General features: G+C 46.6%; 1 protein-coding gene across 2 annotated transcripts; it reads left to right on the forward strand.

The window, feature by feature from the left end:
• Positions 1-1,332: 1,332 nt before the first annotated feature.
• LOC122487043 (cytochrome P450 4F2) lies at positions 1,333-21,753 on the forward strand. Of its 2 annotated transcripts, XM_043586911.1 has the most exons (13): positions 1,333-1,466; positions 1,832-2,024; positions 3,972-4,116; positions 6,942-6,995; positions 7,089-7,216; positions 9,077-9,198; positions 9,937-10,207; positions 11,323-11,389; positions 11,579-11,708; positions 19,192-19,325; positions 19,422-19,486; positions 19,672-19,754; positions 20,145-21,753. In XM_043586911.1, the coding sequence occupies exons 2-13, from the start codon at positions 1,833-1,835 to the stop codon at positions 20,320-20,322; spliced, it is 1,569 nt and encodes a 522-aa protein (XP_043442846.1). In that variant the 5' UTR covers positions 1,333-1,466; position 1,832; the 3' UTR covers positions 20,323-21,753. The 2 variants fall into 2 exon arrangements, with proteins under 2 accessions (XP_043442846.1, XP_043442845.1); XM_043586910.1 differs by lacking the exons at positions 1,333-1,466; positions 1,832-2,024; positions 3,972-4,116 and adding an exon at positions 4,885-5,868.
• The last annotated feature ends 4,634 nt before the right edge of the window (positions 21,754-26,387 follow it).

Here is a 26,387-nt window from a genome sequence, read left to right on the forward strand (position 1 = left end):
AAGGAGCATTTTATGCACAGTACCTGGCACTCAGTGGGCATGCTTAATGTCGAGCACCTTGCCACACAGTAGTCAAGGTTTTTGCAGAGTACACAGCAAAGAGTTCATGGCGCACAGTCGACATGTTTTATGTAAAGTACTTTGCACAGAGTATGCTTATTTTACGTAAAGCCCCTGCCATACAGTAGGAGAGCTCTAAGAGGGCACCGGGCACACAGTAGGTATATTTTTCATGGAACACCCAACACACAGTAGGTGTGCTTTATGTAGAGCACCTAGCACTTAGTAGGCATGCCTTGTAGAGGGTCCCCAGCACATGTAGGCATGCTTTAGGTCAACACCTGGCATACAGTTGACAGGATTTGTGTCAAACAGAAGGGGCGCACAGTGGGTGTACTTTATACGGCGTACCTGGCTCGTGGTGGGCACACTTCATGTAGCGTTCCCAACACACTGTAGGCACACTCTTTGTGGTACCCAGCACATAGTAGGCACACTTTACAGACAGTCTTCTGCAAACAGTAGGTTTACTTTACGTGGAACGCTGGCACAGAGCAGCACACACAGTAGTCACAAGCTCTTTCTTGGCAACTTATCTTTTTGGGGGTCCCTGATCTTTCCTACCTTCCTGTGGAACCGTCTTCTGTACCCCCCTCAGGCCCTCATCTGACATCCCAATTCCCAGATGGCAAGACTGAGCCTAGAGAGGGCCGGCACAGCCCAAGGTCATAGCCAGGAGGGAGCTGAACTGTGTGCAGGGTCTCCCAGCTCTGTCTGGGCCCCCCTCCCTCTCCTGGCCTCCTGCAGCCTTACCCCCTCACCTCCAGGTGCCTTCTTCCCACTGGGCCCTTTACCCCCTGAGTCTGATGCAAGTAACCCCCAGCCAGAAGGGCTTTTTGTTCCTGCCCCCAGTGGTCTTGTGTCAGCCCAGGCCCTAGGCTGCTTGGAGGCAGGGCTTGAACTCCTGCCAGGCTGTGCAGCCCAGAGGCCCTAGGCTTCCTGATTCTGCGCTGGGAAACGGTGCATGCCTCTGGCCTGCCTCGTACGTGGAGAGGAGCCCCAGAGATGTTTTGGGACTAGGCTTGCCTGGACCCTACCCCCATGGCACCTGAACTCTCACGTTCAAACTTTTCCCTGCTGTGCCCTGCTGGCCTTGAAAGGGCAGGGGTGGCTGTTAGCTTGGCGCCCAGGAGTCATTTTGCCCATCCCTCAACGGATCCCCCACCCCCACATGGGAGGTGCTGAGTTCTGAGGATGCAATCCCATACTCTCTTTATAACACGGAAGTCCCCCTCCCCCACCTACTAGTTGGGTCACTGCCAGGTGGGGAGGAGGTAAGCAGGCAGGCAGGGATTGGCTGGTTTAGCCTGGCCACTGCCAGTGTCCCCTAAGTCAGGCACCAGGGACAAAGACTTTCCAAGAGGAGGGGAGAGGAGGCTGTGTGGATAAGCTGCTGTGGTCTGAAGGTACCTGGCTGGGGGTCTTGATCCTGGGTAGCAAAGGATGCTGCCCAAGGGTGGGGTGGCTCCAGAGAGCCCCTGGGAGCAGAGTGGCTACTGGTGGGTAGTTAGCTATCTCTTTGTGTCTCTGTCTTTCTTTTTCTCCCTCTCACTCACTCTGCCTCTCCCTCTGGAATTGTCTAGGTCCTCCTCCCCTCTCTGAATCACCGTTTGCCCAGTGCTGAGCACTCACTATCCCTACCCCTGTCTGTCCATGCCCCTCCCATCCCGTTGTGGAAGAGGGGCTCTCCCTCTGTTCCTGAAGAGTCCAGAGAGCTCACCGTTGGGCCCATTTCCTCGGCCTCAGGAAAATCTGTCCCCTCTGCCTCCAGGATGCTGAGCCTGTCCTGGCTGGGACTCAGGCAGGTGGCAGCCTCCCCATGGCTGCTCCTGCTGCTGGTGGGGGTCTCCTGGCTCTCGGCCCGCATCCTGGCCTGGAGCTACAGCTTCTATGACACCTGCTGCCGCCTCCGGTGTTTCCCACAGCCTCCGAAGCGGAACTGGTTTTGGGGTCACCTGGGACTGGTGAGTGTGGGTGGCAGGATGGGCCTGGGGCATCGGGGTGGATGCACTTTCCCAGGGGTGGGGAACGGGGGACCTGGGGTGGGGCTGGGATCTGGGACAGCAGAGAAGGAGGAAGGCTAGGAAGCCGTTCTGTAATCACTCATTCATCCCAGGCCATTTCCACATCTTCATCTTCGCACCCCTAGCCTGTTTGGGATCCATTTCCTGCCTCCCTTCCCCACATTAATGTCCCTCTGAAGGGCTCCCAGGGCGGGCTGCACAGAGCAGGGTCCTCTGGCATTCCCAGTGTCCATGGCTACCCCAGAGACCTTCTCAGGGGTGCTGTCCAGGGTCTGCTCCCTACCTGTCCCATTCCCTTGTGTCTGCTCACTTACCTACAGGAATTACCTATGACCTCCCCACCTCGACTCACAGGGGTCTAGCTCTCCACCCACACCCCTCCCCAGGAAAGCTTCCTCTCAGTCTAAACTTCCCTGCTGAGATGTCCCAATGGGCCCATTGCCCAACCTGAATAAAGTTAACTGCTCACTTTCCCTTACAGAAGCTTTCTTTGACTCCCCACCTGCACGGACCTTTGACTTGGGTCTACTCATATGTAAAGAATTAATTGTCCAGTTACTTATTTTCCACCTCTTTATCTGGATAGTGGCTCTGGGGATCAGATACTACATTGTCCAGCCCAGGAGCTGGCATAGAGTAGGCACTCAGGTAAGTGTTTGATGACATAGGTGGTGAGCTTGCCATTACCTGCCATGTTCAAGGTCAAAGGGATGAGCGGCTAGCCCTTCCCATCCCCAGACAGGCTGAGGGAGGAGCACAGCTCTCCTTAACTGCCCAGCGTGAGGACCACAGCTGGGGGAGGGTCTTCCTGCTATTTTACTGCTCATTATGGCCAAGTTTGGAATGAGGGCATTCCAAGCTCATTGTGAAGTTTTCCTGAGATGCTGGGTCTGGGAATGTTCTTGACAAACCCTGGGGGCAGCAGGAATGTTATAAAGTTGCCGTTTCCACTCTCTGTTCCAGGGCTTGGCCATGGAGGCTGTTCTTGGTCACTCTTCTCTCCTCCAGTCCCTCTTGCTGTGTGACCTCAGCTGAGTCACTCTCTCTCTCTGGGCCAATCTCCTCAAATGCCTCAGTGCTCTTAGGGAGCAGAGAGCAGTCCCAAAAGTGAAAATGACTTGTATTCACCTGCCTGGAGCACCTGGAAGTATTTGTCAGGCCGGGATGGGGCTTCCCGTGGGACTGGAGAGGATGCCTCACTGGGAGGCAAGCCCCCCTCCTTCTCCTTTTGGGAGATGCGGCCTGGGTTTCTTCATTTGTAAAAGGCACGGCTGATGGGGGAGTCCATAGGTTCAGGGGATAGGTTCATAGATAGTCAATAGGTTCATAGGTAGATGTAGATAGACAGATAGACAGACAGACAGACAGATGGGATGAACCATGCCAGCTGGTGGGCAGAAGAGGACGTAGGTGGGAGCTGCCCTCCTGACTGATGGGCAGAGCTCACACCTGTGTCCTGGGGTCTGTCAGAGCTGGAAGGTCTGCACACCTTTACCATCTGGGGAGTGGGGGGGGGGGCTGTGTGGACTGGCCAGGATATGACAGGACATGGGAACGAGCCCCAGTACTAAAACGTGAGGCCACCCTGCTGTTCCCGTGGGCACCTCCCTGAGATTGGAATGACTCCTAGGAGAAGAAAGATCTGACTTCTCAAGCCAAGGTCGGCCTCTCTGGGGGCAGAGAGCATGTCTTCTCCCTGTGTCCTGGGAGGGATCCTTGGGACATGGAGAGTCTTGCAGGATCCCTCTGCCCCCAAGGGAAGGAGCAGGAAGAAACAGAGATCCCCTCTATCTATGCAGAGTCTGGACACACTGACCACTGCAGAGGTTGCAGGGGAACTTGCCGTGGCTCCTTCTGTGGAGGTGATGGCCCCTGTCTTGCTTGTAGGTCCACCCCACAGAGCAGGGCTTGAGGGTCTTAATTCAGCTGGTGGCTGCCTACTCGAAGGCGTTTGTGATGTGGCTGGGCCCCACCATGCCCCTTATCATTTTGTGCCACCCTGACATGATCCGGATTATCACCAATGCCTCAGGTACTCATGCAGAGCTTGTGGTGATGGGCTGTGACACAACCCACGGCTGTCAGCCCCTCTTTCTCCAAGCTTCACGCAACACCGGCGGGTCACTGGCCTCACTTCCCCCTTCTCTCTCAGCCATCTTCCTCTTCCCTTCTTGTGTTTGTCAATCCCCATCTCACTGTCTCCTTCTTCCACTGTTGTCTAATCCCCCACCCCAATCCTGGTGTCCTGGGCGCCACTGGGACCCCAAGAGACCTCAATCCAAGGCTCAGTCCTGGAGGAACCCTCAATCTTGAGGAGATGGGTTGACAGTGAGGCCCTTGACCTGGTGAGGTAAGGAATTGGCCAGAGGGACATGGCTGTGTCATCCCACAGACAAATCAAGGCCTCTGCTGGGGCAGGCTGGAAGACTTCCTAGAGGAGGAATTATTGGAACTGGGTATGGAATGACAAGCAGAAATTTTTTTAAAGCAGAGGGCAGAGTGGTGCGATGGACATCAATAGCATCTGAGGCCCCCTGCCAGGCCTGGCCTCAGTCCCACCCATCCCCATCCCCAGAGCAACAAGTGTTGGCAGAGTACCTGTGCTGCTTTTTCTGTGACACCCACCTCTGGTGGGTTGGTTCCTTCCACCCTATTCTACAATCTTGTCTGCTCCAAGTTCATTGCTCTTCTGCTGGAGGGCCCAGGAATCTCCTTGATGGGACTCTACCCCAGGCTAGCTCCCTTCACTTGCTTCGGTTTCTTCTACTTCCAGACAGGCCAGGCTGAGCAGGGGAATAAGCAGCATCCAACAGAAACCTTAGCTTTAACGCCCAAATTCTGGGTGACTCTGGGAAGACACCCAGCTCTCTCTGGCTGCCAAGGTGTTTTTCAGTTGTGAGTGGTGAAAACTCAACCCTATGTGGTCTAATCAAAGAAAGGAAATCTATTTACAGTGAAGTCCAGGGAGCATTGTCTTCAGGCATGGCTGGATCCAGGTCTCAAATAACATCATCAAGAATCTGTCTTCATTGTTTCAGTTCTGTTTTCCTCTGTGATGGCTTCACTTTCATTCTGGTAAAGAAACTCAACCCCCATGGGAAAGCGAGCTTATTCCCAACAGTTCCAGGGGAAAAGTTGCAAAACTCCCTTTAATTTTCTTGGACTGCATCCCAGGGTCAGTTTCTCATTTAATCACTGTGGCTCTGATTACCCAGTCTTGGCAAGTGTAGGTTCTCAGAGCTATTGTTTTGGGGCTCAAAGCAGTTTGATGGCTAAGAACTCAGGTCCTGGAATTCTGATGGACTTGGGCTCAGATCTCAGGCAGGCCACTTACCATCTGGGAGACTGGGGGCAAATGACTTGATCATTCAGAGTCTCAGTTTTCTTATATGGAAAATGAGGAGAGAGGAGAAGCCAGGTGAATGTGGTGTTTGGGATCCAAATGGGGGAAAGACCCTTTTTGTTCCTGTAACCAAAGAGCCCCAATTGTTGTACCAAGGGTCTGGGGAAGGATTCCAGGAGGAGACTGAGCTGCTGGAAAGGATGCACAGGGCTCAGGTCTGGGTCTTTGCTCTGCAGGGTCTTTCCATCTGGCCATCTAGAAAGACTGTGAATGGGGTCCTTTTTGTTTCTCTTCAGATTCAGAGCTCAGAGGAAGGTCTTCTGTACACACAAAACCTGGCAAGCACCTATGGGGATGTGTGCTGCTGGTGGGTGGGTCCCTGGCATGCAGTCATCCGAATCTTCCACCCCACCTGCATCAAGCCTGTGCTCTTTGCTCCAGGTAGACACCCCACGGCCATGGCTTGCTCACTGCTGAAGTCTCTGTGCTGCCGACAGCGTGGTGGGTGACCCAGATGCAGCTGTGGGGATGCCACTGCCTCTGTCTTGCCTGGACCCCCACATGCCAGATCTCTGGTCACGTCTGCTCACACCTAGGGTGTGATTGTGCGATGTCTGCTGTATGGCCAGGTCTGGTCACGTTTATGTTTCCACCTGTGTTCTGGTTACGGCCGATATACTTTATACCTGGTTATACCTGGCATATGGTACATGGTAACCATGAAGATGGCCTTAGTCATGTCTGGGGCTCACCTGTGGCCAAGGATATTCAAGGCATGTGGGGAGTCTGTCTGTTTTTTTTTTGTCTGGGATGCTATTTGAGATTGTCTGGTTCTCCTGTGGGTCGTGTCTGGACCATGTTTGGAGTTTGTCTGAGGTCTGGAACCTCAAGTCCTTCTGAGAAATGCTGAGGCCTTATGTGAGCCTTGTCCAGGGCAGGTCTTAGGATATGGCTGGGTCATACCTGGTCCATGCCTGGGACATTAGTGGGATCGTATTTAAGTCCTGCCTGGGACCATCTGTGAGACAGACTGAGGTCATGTCAGATTGTCTCTGGGTCCATGTTAGAGGATGCTGCATCAGGTCAGTGTGTGTTATACATGTTGTTTCATGCCAGGGCATGTTAACATGTGTTGGGGCCATGTCAGGAGATGTCAGAGAGTTCTGGGACAGATGCGATGTCCTAGGTCCCTGTAAAGGCATTTTGTGGAGTGCTGATTTGTGCTCAGGTGCTTCGAACATGTTGGATTGGCACAACATGTGTTGTGCCACATTTTAGAGAGCATCTAAGTACGTAGGGGTGTGTCCATAGGCTCTGCCTTTGCTCTGCTCTGTGCTGCAGCCTGGTATGGTGCCCCCTCACCTCCCCACTCTGTTTCCTCTGCTCTTGTCCCCATTCCTGCTAAGCTGGTCTTGGAGGGAGTATGAATTCCCCTGGCTGGGCCCTCCACTCCCCCAACCCAAACCCCTCCCTTCCCCCTCCCCATGACCCCTGATGGTCCTCATTCATGTCAGCTGCCGTTGCACCCAAGGATGCAGTCTTCTACAGCTTCTTGAAGCCCTGGCTGGGTGAGTAACCGTGGGTGAAGGGGACTGGGGGCAACCTTGGGGACCCAGGGGGAGGCAGTGCCTTTGCCCACTTCTTACGGCTGCCTCTACTAGGGGATGGGCTCCTGCTGAGTGCTGGTGACAAATGGAGCAGCCATCGCCGCATGCTGACACCTGCCTTCCACTTCAACATCCTGAAGCACTATGTGAAGATTTTCAATGACAGTGTAAATGTCATGCATGTGAGTCTTTTGAACCCAGGGTCCCAGCTGAAGTCTTGGGGGTGATGGAGGCTCTGAGATATCTTGTCTGGAATTCTGGCTCTCCTAGACAGCTTTGGGGCCATTGCTCTTCCTCTCTGAGCCTCAATTTTCTCAGCTATATAATGGGAATAATGGTCCCCACTTTGCAGGGTAGTCAAGATAATGTAATGTATTCATGTCCCTGGCACATAGCAGGTGCTCAGAAGGTGTTAATTTCAATGTTTCCCTTACAAAGAAGACTTCGAGCCTGAGACCCACTTGGTTATCCATGAAGGTTGCATAGTAGTTATGCTGAATTAACGAACCACTTCCAAACTCATTGGTCTAAAACAATAAGGGTTTATTATTGCTAACCTGTCTGTGAGTCAGTTGGTCTTCTGGACATGGATGGGATCACATGTGCCTGTGATCAGCTCTGGGTCAGGTATGTACTTTGCAGATCTGGGCTCAGCCCTCTTACATGTTCGAGGAGTGGCTGGCTGCAGGCTGATCTAGGGTGGTCTCAGCTTGGACAACTGAACTTTCTTTAATGTGATTATCTCCCTCCAGAAGGCATCTCAGGCTTGTTCCCATGGCTGAGGCAGGGTTCCAGGAGACTGAGAGGAGGCTTCAATGCCTCTTGAGATCTAGGTTTAAGATGATCACCTTGTCATTTTTGCTATGGTCAACTGGCCAAAGCAAGTCAAAAGGCCATTATAGAATCAAAAGGTGGTGAGAGAGCATCCACCTTTTAATGGGAGTTGCTGAAAAATCACATTGAAAATATGTGGATATAAGGAAGTGAAGAATTGGAGGTGGGGGGTTTGTGAAGGGCCTGGGATTATTTTCACACTTGCAAGCTAAGGAGTGAGATTGTTACGGTTTTGTGGATTGTGCCAGAAGACACGAGACTCCTGTGTCAGAGACAAAGAACAATTTATTACTCATAGCACAGCAAGCACACGTACTTCTTGGTTTGCATTCTTTCTCTAAGTCACCAAATCCTGTGAGGATAACATAGGTGGGCTTCAATGCTTATGCAGTATGTTGCATTACAGGAAAGTCATACCAGGTTCAGGGACTCTATGACTTCTGGTAATTAAAAGCAAGCCTGACATTTGTGTGGGGGAAATATTACCTTATTCCTTAAGCGTGTTTGCTGAAAATGCAACTCTGAGAAATGCCTAAGTAAAGAATATCAGAGCCTTGCCTTTTTTGGGCATACCCAGCAAAAAGGTGGAGGGGTGCTCGGGGCCCATGAATCGCCTCTTTCAACATAGGGGAATTTTCTTAATTTATGACAATTAAGATGATGAAAGCTAACATTTCTCAAGCACTTACTATACACCAGAATATATGTGCACATTCCATGACATATATTGTCTAATTTGATTTTCACAACCATATGAGGTAAAGATGATTATTATTACCTCATTACAGGTGGTGAAAATAGGTTCAGAGAAGTTAGGGAGCTTGCCTGCATTCACACAGCTAGCAAGTGAGCTAATGAGTGGAGCTGGGATTCCAACCTGGTTTGTCTGACAACAGAACAAGTCATATTAACTGTTAGTGAAGCTTTGACAGGTGGAGTCCAGAGGGCAGCAGTGAGTTGACCAAGGGCACACAGGGGGGTGTAGGAGGCAGAGTCAGGATTTGAACTCAGGTCTTCTGACTCTCAGCCATGGGGTCTTAATAGTAAGAGTTTGTACTCCCACCCAATCTTGGTCCTCCCTGGGGATGGGTGCCTGGGGTGGAGGACGAGGAGCCTGGGTCTGATGGATCCCCTCTTGGTGGTTGGTGTTGGAGAGGGGTTCAGAGGAGGCAGGTCCCAGCCCCAGCTCTACCTCCTTCTCTGCCCAGGCCAAGTGGAAACGCCTGGTCTCAGAGGGCAGCACCCGTCTGGACATGTTTGAGCACATCAGCCTCATGACCCTGGACAGTCTGCAGAAATGTGTCTTCAGTTTTGACAGCAATTGCCAGGAGTGAGTGCTTGCTCAGGACCTGGGAACATGAACTGTAGATCCAAGGGAGTAGATGGGGAGGGAGGGATGACCATGGCAATCAGAAGGGACTTTCCTGGAGGAGACGGATCAGAGTTGGACAAAGAAGGACAAGGAAGGGAAAGAGAAAGAGTGATCCTTTAAGGTAAGCAGAAATGTTTGACAAAGGCCAAGGGACTAGGATGAGTAAAGCATGTGCCACAGTAAGGAGCCACCTTGGGAATGAGATTGGAAGGGTTGGCAGGAGCTATATCTTAAGGACATTCAAAAGCCAGGCAAAAGGGTATGAACTTTATCTGAGGTTTGAGCAGGTGAGGGTCATGGGCAAAGCTGTTCTTGGACATCTGAGTCTGGAGAAGACCAACTGATGTGTAGACAATGAATGGTGTGAAATTGGATGCAAGATTAGAGAGGGGATTGGGTCCATTGGCCAAATGGGAGAAGATGAAGTCTGAGCTGTATGGAGAGAGAGGAGAGAAGCATAATGTGTCAGCTGGGTTCTGAGTTCATGGAGGCAGCTCACAGAAATGGGAATCAGGGAGAGAAGAAAGTCTGGAGAGTCATGTGTCCTGGATCATCCCCACCATGTATCTGTGGGGCCATCTGTTCCTGGATACTCAGTTTTCTGATGGGCCATATCTCCCAGCTGCTGGTAGCAGGCATTTTCTCAGCCTTCAGGTGAGCTAAGTTGTTACTTTCCTTCATGCCCTCATCCTGCAGGAAGCCTAGTGAATATATTGCTGCCATCTTAGAGCTCAGTGCCCTTGTGGCAAAACGGCACCAGCAGATCTTCCTGCACATGGACTTCCTGTACTACCTCACTCCAGATGGGCAACGCTTCCGCAGAGCCTGCCGCCTGGTGCACAACTTCACAGATGCTGTCATCCAGGAACGGCGCCGCACTCTCCCTGATGACGGTGTTGATGACTTCCTCAAGGCCAAGGCTAAGGCCAAGACTTTGGACTTCATTGATGTGCTCCTGCTGACCAAGGTGGGTTTCTCTGGCATCTGGATTCAAGAGGTAGAACGGACCTTGATTTCAGATTTCAAATTGAAGACTTAGACTTGATCCAGAGGGCACTGGGGAGTCATGGGTGGTGTTTGAGGAAAGGAGGGATGGATTAGGGATATGTTTTAGAGATGACTTTATGGAATGTAACCTGCAGGGGACTGCTAAGTCTGCAATTGTGAAGGGCCTGAGATTTTACTCTACTTAATAAGGTAGTCGTGAGTGTGTGTGTGTGTGCGTGTGTGTGTGCGTGTGTGTATTTATTTACTTGTATATTAGAATCCAGAGAAGCCCATTTGTTACTCACGGAAATAAGGGTGGCCATAGAATTGTAGCCATGGTTCCTCATTCTAAAATTCTTCTGAGAGCTGCATGATGCTTTTATCTGTACATGCAACCAACCATGCTTCCATCATAGGAGAGGTACCTCTACATTATGAATCTTGGAACTTATATAGGACTGCTGATACATCTGCCCCTTCTTCTTCTTCTCCTCCTCCTCTGCCTATGTCTTGTCTTCCTCCCTTCCCCTTACCCCTCCTCCTCCCTTCCCCCCTCCTCCTTTTCTTTCTCCTTCTTTCTCTTTCTTCTCCTTCTCCTTCTCCTTCTGTGTGTGTGAGAAAGAGAGAGAGAGAAGTAGAGAAAAGTGTTTTGGAGTGTAAACCAATTGTCTTCACCGAGAAGGCAAAGTCTACAGGTTCTGTTGGCTTATCACCAGGGGAGATAAGGAATCTCTGGATTTACTATCCTAGAATGAGAGCAAATGGCTCCGGAGCAATGCTCATTTCCAACTTCCAAGGGAAGTTGTCATTCAGTCTCCTGTAATTCAGGTGGCCAATAACTTCTTTCCAGTAAGTCCTCACCATGTAGAAACATGAAGATATTCATGGATCACTGATCCCTCTCACCAGGGACAAAACAGGAGGCAAAGAGGCCACGGAGGAGAAGGCCTGTGGGGTGGGGCCTCTGGTAATAGTTTCTGGATGGATTATGGAGCTTCAGAGATTGTCTCAAGTTAGGCTTATGAGCTCTCAGAGTGGATATGATTTGCTGTGTGTGCGGGCGGGTGGGGTGGAGTGGTCTTATACTCTCTCCAGGACAAAGATGGAAAACAATTGTCAGATGAGGATATCCGAGCTGAAGCTGACACCTTCATGTTTGGGGGTAAGCATCCCAGTGTGGGACTACAGGGGGTTGGAGTCTGTCCAATCCCAGGGACTTGGCAGGTGGGCCCTGGACCACCCCATCCCACCCCATCTTCCCCATCCTCCCTGAGGGCCCTAACGAAGGGCGCTGTCCGCCCTCTGGTGCTGAACAAGCCCAGAGACCCAAGCCTGTCTGGCTGCCTCTCAGGCCATGACACCACGGCCAGTGGTCTCTCCTGGGTCCTGTACAACCTTGCGAAGCACCCAGAGTATCAGGAGCGCTGTCGGCAGGAGGTGCAAGAGCTCCTGAAGGACCGTGAGCCTAAAGAGATTGAATGGTGAGTGCAGGTCCTCATGTCCTGTTCTGGAACCCCTCTCATTGGCTCTGCTCCCCTGCTGGGGAAGGGGAAAGAACTTTTTGTTGATTGTGTCATTATTGCTTAGAGAAACTAGGAGCAGAATCCAGAGGCAGGGGTCTGGTACCTAGCCTGGAGAGCAGGGGAAAGTGACAGAAAGATCTGGACTGCTAAGAGAATTATTGACAATTATGAAGGCAGATGATACCACTTAGCACATATTCTGTAAGTGAACTTCCACTCCACTCCCTTACTTTTCTCTCCTAAATCACACTCTCTCTGCCCCCCAAATATCTTCACTCCCTGAGTTTTTGCTTGTCTCTTGCCTCCTAACTCCTTCAATACTGTTCAGCCTAGGATTCATGGGGGACACCTAGGGATTGAAATCATTCAATTCTTGTCCAGGAACACCTTCATTCATCCTGTCCCCATTCAGAGAACACTGCCGCACTGCCTTTCTGTCCCCAGTTGTGTGCCATCTCCAATTCTACCAGCCCATTCTGTGTCCTGGAGGTCCAGCCTGGTGGGGGAATAGACTCAGATCAGGACACCCTGGGTCCACCCCCTGGGCAGGGCTAGGATGGAAAGTAAGAGAGGCAAGGATAAGAGTAGAGAGAGTGCCTCAGCTGAGACCCTGAGTGATGATCAGTAGGTGTTTGGGTACAGTTGGGGTGCAGTTAATTCAAGAGGACAGGGTGGACAAAAGGGAAGAGGAGGGGAGGAATGGAAGAGGGAGAGGGAGAAGAGAGAGGGAAGGAGGGAGACAGGGAGAGAGAGAGAGAGAGAGAGAGAGAGAGAGAGAAACTTAAGTAGGCTCCATGCTTACTGGAGAGCCCGACATAGGACTCCATCACTTGAACCTTGAGATCATGACCTGAGATGAAATCAGACACTCAACAAACTGAACCACCCAGGCACCCCCCATGAAGATCTTTCTAGGGCTAGTGTGGGAAACATACTGGAGAAGACAAGCTGTTGCATGGGGACCAGGAAAATGATTCTGAGGCCTGGGACAGGCCAGGGTCTGGGGGATGTTGAAGAGGCATTGGACTGGACAGGCATTTTTTACGTAATATTTTCCACTCCAAGCCTTCACTCAGCACAGCAGTCCTGTGAGGTAGGGAAATATTTTTAAGCTTTTTCAACAAGACTTCAAACAAAATTATACACTTGGTAAAAAAAAAAACTATATAAAACAGAGTTTAGAGTAGAAATGAACTTTTTAAAAAAATCCTTGCCCTAGGAGGAACACTTGTCAGTGATTTTCTGTGTATCCTTCCAGAAGACATCTATCTTTATACCCACATTTATATGAAAACTATTTCCTCTCCCCTTCCAAGTGGGAATTAAGGTCTACACATTAACAACATATCCTTGAGATCTCTTTCTTTTCCCAGAATATGAGTTTTTGAAAAATAGTTTTGAATTACAAAAGCAATGATGAGAACAAGTTCTTCTTGTTCTGAGACGTTACAAAGGAGACTATGGTTATCATTAACATCCTCCCCTGCCAACTTAATCCCTTTCTGTCTCCTGAGGGGTTTTTAAACTTTTAGACTCATTGATTTGCTATGTCTCTTTCCATAATTATCTATCTATCTATCTATCTATTATCTATCAATAACTATCTATTATCTATCTATCTATGTATCATCCATCTATCATCTATATCATCTATCATCTATCTATCATCCATTATCTATCGATCTATCTATCATCTATCTAGCTATAATCTATTATCTATCATTATCTATCATCTATTATCCATCGTCTATCTATCACCTATATCACCTATCTATCATCTATCATCTATATAATCTTTTTGTCCATTAACACATTTTGCATTTCCATATACATACTGTTTGTAACTTGTTCCATTCACTCAAAAGTGTGTCTTATAGCTCCTTCTGTCTGTGTGCTGCAAAGCTTTCAGTGGTTTACTTGGTTCACCCCTTTGTTAAGAACACTTATGTTAGTATTCTCAATTAGAGTAGACATTGCTGAATTGCTTTCCAGAGTCTCTGTTTTGATTTTCCTTTCATCCTACAGTGTGTGATAGGACTTGTGAACCATATTCCCCACATTCATCCATCCATTCATTCAGTGATAGAGATGGAAAGTGCAAGCAGAGGAGGGGCAGAGAAAGAATCCCAAGCAGAGCCCAATGCAGAGCCAATGCCCATTGCCCATGCAGAGCCCAATGTGGGACTTTGACCCATGAATTGTGAGATCATGCCCTGAGCTGAGACCAAGAGTTGGAGGCTTAACTGACTGAGCCACTTAGGTGTCCCCCATATTCCTCCTTTAAAAATTAAAAACAATTTTTTATTTGTGGGAGAGAGAGCACGCAAGCAGGAAAGAGGAGTAAGGAAGAGGGTGAGAGAGAGAATCTCAAGCAGGCTCCATGCTCAACACAGAGCCCAATGCTTGATCCCACAAGCCTAGGATCATGACCTGAGCTGAAATCAAGAGTTGGACGCTCAACCAACTGAACCACCCAGGTGCCCCCTACTTCCTCCTGTTTTGATTGCTGTGTGATATTCTAACATATGGCTGTACTTAACATCTCTTAACTTTTTGTACTTAACTTTCTCTTAACATCTCCCATTGATGGATATTTGGATTGTTTCTACTTTTTTTACTAAAACAAACAATAAGTCAGCATCTGTGAACACTGGGCCACGCTTACACATGTGAAGGTCTCTCCACTGCAAATTTCCAGAAGGACACTTGCTGAGTCAAAGACAGTTTCAGTTTTTGTCATTTTAATAGCTATTTCAGATCTGTTCCTATCAGCTGAATTTGATGTTACCACCTTTCCCATACCTATAGAATTATTGTATTGAATTTTAAATCTTTGCCAATTTTTCATATTTCCTCTTTTAATGAATATTTCTTTAAATAAGGGGTTGAACATCTTTTTCCATTTTGGGGGCTACTCCCAACATTTTAAATACTGAGGTATCATTTATATACATCATATTAGTTTCAGGTGTACAAAAAGTGAGTTGATATTTGTATATATTACAAAATGATCACCACAATTAGTTTGCTGACATTTTTCACCATACATAATTATAGAATTTGTTTCTTGTGATGAGAACTTTTAAGATCTACTCTCTTAGCGACTTCCAAATATGCAATACAGCAGTATTAACCACAGTATTATTAATTATAGTCAACTATAGCCAATACAGTATTATTAACTAAAATATAGTAACTATGTAATGCTGTACATTACATCCCTATGACTTAATTATTTTATAACTGAAAGTTATCTTTCACCCATATGCTTACTTACACCCCCACCCCCACCCCTCGCAACAACCAACCTATTCTCTGTATCTAGGAGCTTGTTTTTGTTGTTGTTTGTTCGTTTCTTCAGATTCTACACATAAGTTAGATCATACAGTGCTTGTCTTTCTCTTTCTGACTTATTTCACTTAGCACAATGCCCTTAAGATCCCTCCATGTTGTCTCAAATGGCAAGATGTCTTTTTATGGCTGAGTAATATTCCACTGCATGTATATATTACATTTTCTTTATCCATTCACCTATTGATGGACACAGCTGTTTTTCATAACCTTGGCTATTCTAAATAATGTTACAATGAACATAAGTTTACATATATTTTTTTGAGTTAGTGTTTTCATCTTCTTTGGGTGACTACCCAGAAGTGAGATTGCTGGATAGCATGATAGTTGTAGTTTTTAATTTTTTGGAGGAAACTTCATACTATTTTCCACAGTGGATGCATGAATTTAAAACCCCACCAACAGTGCCCAGGGTTCCTTTTTCTCCACATCCTCATCAGCATTTGTTATTTCTTGTCTTTTTGGTAATAGCCATGCTAACAGCTGTGAGGTGTGAAGTGATTTTTCCTTGTGGTTTTGACTTGGATTTCCCTGATAATTAATGATTGTGAGCATCTTTTCATGTACTTATTCATCATTTGTGTGTCTTCTTTAAAAAAAAAATGTCTATTCAGGGGTGCCTGGGTCGCTCAGTCAGTTGAACGTCTGACTCTTGATTTCAGCTCAGGTTATGATCCCAGGGTCATGGGACTGAGACCCGCACTGAGCTCTGTGCTGAGTGTGGAGCCTGCTTGAGATTCTCTCTCTCTCTCTCTCTCTCTCTCTCTCTCTCTCTCTCTCCCCCCCCCTTTGCCACTCTTCCACACTGTCCCCTGCCTCCCCTCTAAAAAAATAAATAAAAATAAAATGTTTATTCTGATCCTTCTTCTGCATACATTGATAAGCCATTTGTATTTCTTGTTATGTGATTAGTACTCATCTTTATTTTTCTCTTTGAGTTTTTCTCTTTTCGTCATATTTACTTACAATAACTCATTTAAAGATTGCCTTTTGACTTTTGAGGGGCACTTCTAGTTAATTGTTATGGAGACAGATTTGTCCAAATTTTCTTTTACAGTCATACTGTCTAGCCTTATGCTAGGGTTTTGTGGGCTTTTCTTACCAGATGTTAGGGCTTCACTTACTTGTCTCTTCTGTTCCATGGGTCTATTTTCCTATTTTTGCAGCAATTCCACACTGTTTTTTGTTTGTTTGTGTGTTTGTTTGTTTGTTTTATCACTGCATCTTTGTAATAAGTCTTTTTTTCTTTAAAAAATTTTTTTAATGTTTATTTATTTTTGAGACAGAGAGAGACAGAGCATGAATGGGGGAGGGTCAGAGAGAGGGAGACACAGAATCTGAAACAGGCTCCAGGCTCCAAGCCGTCAGCACAGAGCCCAACGCGGGGCTCGAACTCACGGACCGCGAGATTGTGACCTGAGCCGAGGTCGGCCGCTTAACCGACTGAGCCACCCAGACGCCCCTGTAATAAGTCTTAATACCTGGTAGAGTGAGTTCCTTTTCTTTAATATTTCACTAAATATTTTTTCTTTAATGGTTATTTATTTTTGAGAGAGATAGAGAGAGAGCAGGGAAGGGACAGAGAGGGAGACACAAAATCTGAAGCAGGATCCAGGCTCTAAACTGTCAGCACAGAGCCTGATGTGGGGCTTGAACTCATAAACCATGAGATCATGACCTGAGCTGAAATTGGCCGTTTAACTGACCAAGCCACCCAGGTGCCTCTTTAATATTTCATTTTAAAAATGACCTAGCACTTCATGATCTTCTATTCTTTTGGAAACGTTTTGGATTAAGTTTATCTAGTTCTTAAAACTACCAGGTAGATTTTCATTTGAATTGAACATATTCTATAGGTTGACTTGAATATATGATTGACTTGTGGAAAACAGATTACTTCATAATATGAATGCATACCATTCTAGAATGTGGAAGAAATACCCCATTTTTGGATACTGAAATGCTCTTTAGTCTTTTAATAAAGTCCAAAATTTTTCTTAGAGATCTTATACATTTTTGGTTAAATTAACCCTAAGATATATATTTTTAATGTTTATTTTTGAGAGAGAGAGAGAGCAAGTGCATGCTCTAGTGGGGGAGGGGGAGGCAGAGGATCTGAAGTGAGCTCTGTGCTGACAGCAGAGAGCCTGATGTGGGACTTGAACTCATGAGGACTGAGATCATGACCTCAGCCAAAGATGGACACTTAAATGACTGAGCCACCCAGGCACCACAACCCTAAGATACTTTCATTGCTATGGTGAATCATATCTTCTATTGGGATTGAGAGAAGTTTATAAATTCATTTGGAATATAGAGATTTCATATCTAAGTTTAATCCAGGTATTTATTTCTTCTTCTTCTTCTTCTTCTTCTTCTTCTTTTCTTCTTCTTCTTTTATTTTTTCTAATTAGTTGTTATTTCAACATAGAAAAACAATTTTTTTCATATGCATATACATTTTGTGCCAGTGAACATAGTAAATACTAAGTATGGAGTCTTGTATCCAAAAACATGTTTTCAATAAAAGCTTTTGGAACAACTGGGGAGCTATCCGGAAAAAAGTTAACTCAACCTGCTTCTCATGTATTGTAACATGACAACATCAGGATGGAATCAAATATTTTAAAATTTTTAATGTTTATTTATTTTTGAGAGAGAGAAAGAAAGAGAGAGCATGAGTGGGGGAGAAGCAGAGAGAAGAGGGAGACACAGAATCTGAAGCAGGCTCCAGGCTCTGAGTTGTCAGCCCAGAGCCTGGTGTGGGGCTCAAACTCACAAACCATGAGATCATGACCTGAGCCGAAGTTGGATGCTTAACCTACTGAGCCACGCAGGTGCCCCAGAATGGAATCAAATTTAAAATAAAAAATAAAAGTGCCTTAAACGCTTTAGAGAAAACTGTGGGGAATTATTTTATAGCTCCATAATAAGGAAGCCCTTATTTTTGATAAAAGTCCCAGGAAATATACAAGAAGAGATTGCTGTACTGTTGCCTGAAAAAGATAAAGAGCAGTGTGTATAGTATATAGTATGCTACTGTCTAATTTTTTTAATGCAAAAAAGTAGCTCTGGAAGAATACATTAAAAAAAAAAGAACCTAGGCAAACTGTGAGGATGGGAAATGAGTGAGTTGAGTTGTAAGAATGGTGTTTTATAATTTTCCAGTTTTGAGCCAGTTAACAATCTCATTAAAATTTACATCACCACACAAATTGAAGGGGATTAAAGAAAAGGAACTCACCCCCACGCCCCCTTACTGGATCTTCAATGTTTATAAAAGGTTTCTGGTGTATTCTCTTGTGTTTTCTAAGCATAGAATCACTATCTGCCAACAATGACACACTTACCCCCACATTTCAGATTGCCTTACTCTCTTTTTTTCTTGTCTAATTGCATTAGCTAGGATCTCTAGTACCATGAGAAATAAAACATTGGATCTGTTTCTTTTGTTTCCTACTTATTGCCTTTTGATTTTGCTCTCTTGCAGTAAACAATATTTAATTTTTATGCAAAATCATAAACCTTTTTTTTTTTTTCCAACGTTTTTTTATTTTTTTATTTTTGGGACAGAGAGAGACAGAGCATGAACGGGGGAGGGGCAGAGAGGGAGGGAGACACAGAATCGGAAACAGGCTCCAGGCTCCGAGCCATCAGCCCAGAGCCTGACGCGGGGCTCGAACTCACGGACCGCGAGATCGTGACCTGGCTGAAGTCGGACGCTTAACCGACTGCGCCACCCAGGCGCCCCCAAAATCGTAAACCTTTTTATGGTTGGATTTTGGGTGTTGTGCTTTGCACAGAAAACCTTCTAAAAATACCCAGCTAAATTTCCTCTCCTATTTCTGTGATACTGCCCTTCTTTTCCAAATACCTCTTTATCGAGGTGTGATGGACACATTAAAAAGCTGTACATCTTTAAGGCGCACAACTTAATGGGTTTGGAGATATTTGATCCATCTGGAATTTATTTCGTTATAGGGAGAGATGATCTCATGGGAGAACTGGGGTGGGGGTGGGGGGTAAGGGTCTCTGTTTTTGCTCCCTGGATAACTGTTGCGGGGCGGGGGGGGGGGGGAGGGGTCCTTAGGGACGACCTGGCCCAGTTGCCTTTCCTGACCATGTGCATCAAAGAGAGTCTGCGGTTGCACCCCCCGGTCACAGTCGTCTCCCGCTGCTGTACCCAGGACGTCGTGCTCCCAGATGGCCGGGTCATCCCCAAAGGTGCCCACAACACCAGGGGGAGGAGCCTCGTGGGCAGGAAGAGGGGCCCATCAGGCAGGGTGAAACCCTTCCTGACTGGCCCCTCCCCTCCCACAGGTGTTATCTGCCTCGTTAGTATTTTCGGGATCCACCACAATCCATCCGTGTGGCCAGACCCTGAGGTGCTGCCTCCCCCTCCCTCCCCTCCGCCCACCCTCATGCTTGGCCACTTCCCTAGCGGGGCCTAAGGGAGGGCTCAGGGTTCTGACCTGGCAAATCGCTCCCTCCATGAAAGGCACACCTGTGTCTCCAAAGCCGGCTGTCCTGGGAAACCCCATCCAACAGTCCCGCCTCTCTCCGCCCCCAGGTATACAATCCTTTCCGCTTTGACCCAGAAAACATCAAGGAAAGGTCTTCCCTGGCTTTTATTCCCTTCTCCGCGGGACCCAGGTGAGCGCAGCGGGCATCTGAGGTGGGGATGAGGTGGTGAGGGCAGGGGCCTGGGCCTGAGATCCCAGACGTGGCTGTGCGGGCGGGAAAGGGGGTGTTGAGGATGGTTCTCCTTCTCTCCCCTCCTCCAGAGGTTGGGGGTAAAGGCCTGGGCAGTGGGGGGTGGCTGGGTCCAAGGAGGGCTCCGCGGTGTGCTCAGAGCCCCTTCCCTCTGTCTGGGAGCTCAGGGCTGGGATCTGAGCCAAGCTCAGGGACCCCCGTATGGGGGTCCCGGGCAAGGTTAGTCCCCTCCGGTATCCCTGCGGGTGGGGCTGGCGGTCCCGGGGAGGTTCGGGGCGCGACGGGACCTGCTGGGGTCCTTGGCGAGTGAGTGCCCACTGCCGCCCGCAGGAACTGCATCGGGCAGACGTTCGCCCTGACCGAGATAAAGGTGGTCCTGGCGCTCACGCTGCTGCGCTTTCGGGTCCTGCCCGACAAGGAGGAGCCGCGCAGGAAGCCGGAGCTCATCCTGCGCGCCGAGGGCGGGCTTTGGCTGCGGGTGGAGCCGCTGAGCGCGGGCCCCCAGTGACTCGCCAGCTCCCCTTGGCTTGGGATCCACCCCGACCCTACACACGCCCCCTGGCGGGTTCCCAGGACTAGAACTGTGTGGTCTCCTCTGCCGGAGCGCCACTGACAGCCAGCAGGGGGTGCTCGGGACCTGCGGGAACGCAGGGAGGGGTGGAGGGGTGGGAGTAGGGGTGGGGGTGGGGTGGAGGGTGTGTGAGCTCAAGACCTTGACAGCCTTTCCAGCTGACCACAGGCACGCGCCCATGCTGATTGCGGGTTCTCCCAAAATCAAATCTATGGTCACTCCAGATCTCCAGTGAACAGAGAATAAAACAAAGAAAAGCATACTAAAACTGTAAAATTTCCCAATAGTCTCTAAATTCAACAACTGGTAAAGGGTCTCCAGACTGCCTGCCAGCCCTCCCTCCATATACCCCTGCTCCTTACACACACCTCATATCTCACATCAGAGTGCTACATTTGTTCCAAAGGAGGGACCTACATTGACACATCATTATTATTTTGGTGTTGTGTATTTGGTGGATTTTGACAAATGGATAATTGAAACAGGGTGCTGTCGAAAAACACCACCAGACATCGAATAGAAGCGGGGCAAGATTTTATTCATGGCCAGGCCAAACCTGATCTCCTGATCTTAAGGAGAAAAGTGCAGAGAATGGCCCCGAACAAAGGTAGCAGTGAGCTTATATGGATTTTAGCAAGTCAGAATACATCATTATTTGGTTAACCAGTTACAATTTACAACATTTCATGGTAGCCAATTATATTGTGACATACAGACCTTAGTTTTGGTGGGAACCTATCAATTTAAAGTTCTTTGTCCTAAGAGGGTTTAAAATGACCAATCATAGTTAGACACCTAAGATACCATGAGGCAGTGAGTTGGAGACTTTTTACATGTTGGTCTTTGCCTAGGCCAGATGTTGGTAGAAGGGATAGGGGAGGGTTTTGTAACCTAAGTTATCCATTTAGCAAGCAGGCAAAGTTACCGAAGCGAGATAGGGCGGTTAGTAATTTCCAATAATCCTAATAGGGAACTACATAAGCTTTTATCTCAATTATTCATGAAAGGTGAGTTTAAGCCAAACTTATATACAATAAGCTTTCTGATATCTTATAAGTTGACCTATTACAATAATGACATGTATCCATTATTATAGTATCATACAGAGTAGTTTACTGCCTTAAAACACCCCTGTGCTCTGCCTCTTCATCTCTTCCTCCCCTCAGCCCCTGGCAACTACTTATATTTTGACTTTTTCCATAGTTTTGCCTTTTCCAGGATGTATGGCAGTTGGAATCATATTGTATGTAGACTTTTCATGCTGGCTTCTTGTACTTAGTAATAGACATTTAAACTTTCTTCATGTCTTTTCTTGACTAGATGGCTCGCTTGTTTTTAGTGCAGAATAATATTCCATTGTAGGATGTATTATCTATTCATTCACCCACTCTGATTTATTTTTAATCAGGTTCATGTGTTATTAAACCAAAATAAATATTTAAATGTAATATAATATCAAATACAAAGATATGGAAAAGAGAAAGGAAACCAAATAAAAACGAAACCCTCAGGGCACCAAGAAAACTCGTAAATCTGGATTATTTCCTAATGAAGCAAACTTTTGGGTTTTTTTATTTTTAAAGTTTATTTATTTATTTTGAGAGAAAGAGTGCACTCACACAAGTGGGGGAGGGGCAGAGAGAGAGAGGGAGAGAGAGAAAATCCCAAGCAGGCTCTGCACTGTCAGCACAGAGCCTGATGCAGGGCTCAAACTCATGAACCATGAGATCACGACCTAAGCTGAAGTTGGCCGCTTAACCAACTGACCTACCCAGGTACCCCTGAAGCAAAATTTTAAGTGAAACTAACAGAGTGTAGTAACAGGATGTTTGCCATTTCCAGTGTGCTTTGGGACAGAGAACAGAGACATTGATTGATTCAATAAAAGTCTGGTAAATGGATGGCAACTCAGTGATCATCCCCACTTGGAAGTTATGAGTCATCTCAGACTCACTGTGTCTAAACCAAATTCTTCATTTTCACTCCAGACCTCTCCTTTGCTGATCCAAAAAGTGGCTTCATTGACTTGGTCTGCAGACAAGTGCCTTTTTAAAGCTGTTTTTTTGGTCATTTAATCTTACTGCAATGCAGTTGAACACATAAAGAGATTACTTTGGAATTCATTGAGTGTTTTTTGGGCCAAATACATGATTAATTTCTATAAATATTCCCCATGTGCTTGAAGAAAATGAGTCTTTTCCTCCCTGGGTGTACATTTCTCTCTCTATTTTATAGCTCAAACTTTTTTTAAAAACAAGTTTTTATTCATTCATTCATTCATTCATTCATTTAGAGCTTGAGCATGAGTGGGGGAGGGGCAGAGAGAAAGTCTTGAGCAGAGACTTGAGAGAGAGTCTTGAGCAGACTCCACCCTCAGGGCAGAGCCTCATTTGAGGCTCGAATTCAGGAACAGTGAGATCATGACCTGAGCCGAGACCAAGAATCAGACACTTAACCAACTGAGCCACACAGGTGCTCCATAGTTCAAAGATGCAGTATTTAGATAATAGATTCCTTAGTCTGAGTCTTGTCTGCTTTAGTTGTCAATTTTTAAGATAAAAAAAGCTCCAAATATTGGAATTGATGCTACTGTGGGTTACCATTTACTGCTTTACGTATGATGAGTTTATGTCTACTGACAATCTTTTTGACCCCTTAAAAATAGACAGCATCTTTGTGACATAAGATACTTTTCCCTTTAATTGTATCAGATATTGATAATAGGATTGCCACCCCAGGTTTAATATTTGTTGGCTATATCTTTTGTCTATTTTCTAAAATATGAGGTGATATTCATATAAAATTAACAATTTTGAAATGAACGGTTCTGTGGCACTCAGCAAGTTCACCATGTTGAACAACTATTGCTTGTATCTAGTTCCAGAACATTTTCATCACCTTAAAAGAAAACCCTGTTCCTAGTGAGTAGTCACTTTCCATTCTCTTTTTTCTAAACCTTTCTGTATTCTTATGTTTTAATTGAGTGTCTTGTATACACCATACTGTAAGACATTTCTTTCTTTTTTTTTTTTTTAAGATTTTATTTTTAAGGAATCTCTACACCCAACATGGGACTTACACTCACAACCCTGAGATCAAGGGTCGCATGCTGCACTGACTGAGCCAGCCAGGAACCCCAAGACATTTGTTTCTTATTTAAATCAAATCTAAAAACTCTCTTTTAACTGGTGATTCTAACCCAATTACATTTACTCGTACATTAGGAGTAATTCTTACATTAGAAGTTTATTGCCACTGGGGTGCCTGGGTGGCTCAGTTGGTTGAGCATCTGACTTCAGCTCACATCATGATTTTGCGGTCTATGGGTTTGAGCCCCACCTCGGGCTCTGTGCTGACAGCTCAGAGCCTGGAGCCTGCTTCAGATTCTGTGTCTCCCTCTCTCTCTGCCCCTCCCTGCTTGTGCTCTGTCTCTCTCTCTCTCTCTCTCTCTCTCTCTCTCTCAAAAATAAATAAATATTTTAAAAAGTTTATTGCCCCTGACTTTTCATATTTTCTATCCACTGTGTATTCTTTTTAAATTCTTTTCTTTTTCCCATATATACCTTTTGGATAGGTCAAGGGTGGATGATGAGCCAATATTATGTAGCTGGTAAAAAGTTATGATGTCTACAGAGAAGCATAGGGCATGTATGTAATATCAACATACTTCTGTAACTAGTGTCTAAATATTTATGCATGAGTATAAGAATTGAAGGTCAGTATAAAAATGTGGTCATGTGATTCTCACAGGTTTCTTTGAAGAGGTCATTTAAAAATTATTTTTGGAAGGGGGGCACCTGGGTGGCTCAGTGGGTTGAGCTTCCGAGGTCGGCTCAGGTCATGATCTTGCGATTTGTGAGTTCGAGCCCTGCATTGGGCCCTCTGCTGTCAGCACAGAGCCCACTTCAGATGGGCTCCCTCTCTCTCTGTCTCTCCCCAACTGGTGGTCTCTCCTAAATAAATGAACATTAAAAAATTGTTTTCAATTCCACTATACTTACCATACAGTGTTATATTACTTTCAGGTGTACAATACAGTGATTCAACCCTTATTTCCGTGCTCATCACAAGTGCACTCCTTAATCCCCTCTGGTGGCTACCAGTTTGTTCTCTGTAGTTAAGAATCTGTTTTTTGGTTGGTCTCTCTATTTTAAAGATGTCATTTTTAAGGTTGGCCAGGCAGAATGGCATTAAGGAAAGAAAACTAATTTTTTTTAATGTTTATTTTTGACAGAGAGAGAGAGAGAGAGAGAGAGACAGGGCATGAGTGGGGGAGGGGCAGAGAGAGAGGGAGACACAGAATCTGAAACAGGCTCCAGGCTCTGAGCTGTCAGCACAGAGCCCGACACGGGGCTCGAACTCACAGACTGAGAAATCATGACCTGAGCCGAAGTCAGACGCTCAACCGACTGAGCCACCCAGGTGCCCCAAGAAAACTAATTTTAAACACAGTGACATTGGGATTTAAGTGCCAGCAGAACCCTAGCTTAGGAGCCTCAAAGAGGGTTATAAAGCTCTGATAGCCCCAGGACCATAGGAAATAGAAACCACTCAACAATCCTGATTTTTCTTTTCCCTTCCTGTTGAATCCAATTCTTAACTTCAAAATTTAAATGAAAAGTAAATAAAAGTGTTGGGAAGTGACCTTTCCATTAACTCCAAAGGAATCTCAAGAATGACCACATTTGGGAGGGGCTATAGGACATTGGAGGCTAAAGTGACACGAGGACAGGAAGCATGGCGCCCGGGAGCAGCCCAGGGAGTGTCCATGACCTTGGAAAGAAGATCACTTTTGGAGAGGCAGCTTACCGCTATTCCCTTCTCACCTAGATGCCTAGATTCTCTTTCCCACATTTTATTTCATGATAAACCACCTACAGATCTGTTTCTGTGCTGATTCGGGAAAGAAGAGAAATGTGGGAGGTCTGAAGGGCAGCAGCAGTTTCCTTTCAAGGACAAAGGAGAATGACTGAGAGTAGTGGGGGCAGCTCAGGGCACCTGCTGTGTCTGAGGGCTGCACTGAAGCTCCTGGCCCAGGGAGCCAAACCTCTGATGAGGTTTTGGGGTGATGGGGGGCTCGTGGGGTCTGGACTGACGGCCAAGAAAGAATTCTGGAAGACTTCTTTGGTGCAAAAAAGGTGATTTTATTAAAGCATGGGGACAGGACCCATGGGCAGGAAGAGCTGCATTCGGGTCCTGATGGGTACCTCATTATATACCCTCTGGTTGGGAGGGGGTCAGGGATACAGTAAGTCTCTAAGGAATTTTGGAAGCAACCTTTCCAGGACCTAGCTGTTGCTAGGGAAGTGCCACAAATAACCATTTAATACAACCTCAGTCATGAGACCCTTTATATGTATATCAGGGGCCATAAGCTTGGAGTATGATTGCCAGCATATATCCTGGGGCAGTTGAGATAAAGGAAGTTGATTTACAGGATCATTGAGGTTGGGATAATGTTAAACTGAGGTTCTCTTTTGCCCCCAGCAAAGTGTCATCATTGAGGCAGCTGAACTCCTAGAGGGAGGTCACTTTGCTGGTTTCAAGGACTTGTCAATGGGCTGTAGGCAGTAAGGGAGTTTAGTTTTTCATTTGCCTTAGTTTCCCCAGCACCATGGTAAGCACTTAAACCCCTTTCCTTTGTTCTTGGGTAGCCGGGAGTGTCTGAGGAATATCACATAGATCCCACCTGGGAGTGTGTATGCCAGCCTGTATTTTGCCCTCAGTCTGCTTCATACTCCCTCATCACCTCCAGCCAGGCTGCAGAAAACAAGTGAGATAAGACTTGGTCAATGTACACCTTTACTCCACCCAGACAAGCTGGATTATAGGTTTATGGCTCTTCTCCTTTGACCCCATTAGCCTCTGCCCCTAACATTCCTTTGTATGGAAGGCTCAGTTATGTGTGGAGAATTTTATTTTATTTTATTTTAATTTTTTTTCAACGTTTTTATTTATTTTTGGGACAGAGAGAGACAGAGCACGAACGGGGGAGGGGCAGA

The sequence above is a fragment of the Prionailurus bengalensis genome, chromosome A2 (assembly GCF_016509475.1).
Source record: "Prionailurus bengalensis isolate Pbe53 chromosome A2, Fcat_Pben_1.1_paternal_pri, whole genome shotgun sequence".
NCBI classification, from domain to species: Eukaryota; Metazoa; Chordata; class Mammalia; order Carnivora; family Felidae; genus Prionailurus; species Prionailurus bengalensis.

Bases quoted from the DNA above. Each gene is read 5' to 3' on its own strand.
- LOC122487043 (XM_043586910.1), top strand. From the start codon at position 5,481: ATGAGGAGAGAGGAGAAGCCAGGTGAATGTGGTGTTTGGGATCCAAAT. The intron at 10,208-11,322 runs GTGGGTTTCTCT...TACTCTCTCCAG, and splicing joins ATGTGCTCCTGCTGACCAAG to GACAAAGATGGAAAACAATT. The intron at 11,709-19,191 runs GTGAGTGCAGGT...AGGGGTCCTTAG, and splicing joins GAGCCTAAAGAGATTGAATG to GGACGACCTGGCCCAGTTGC.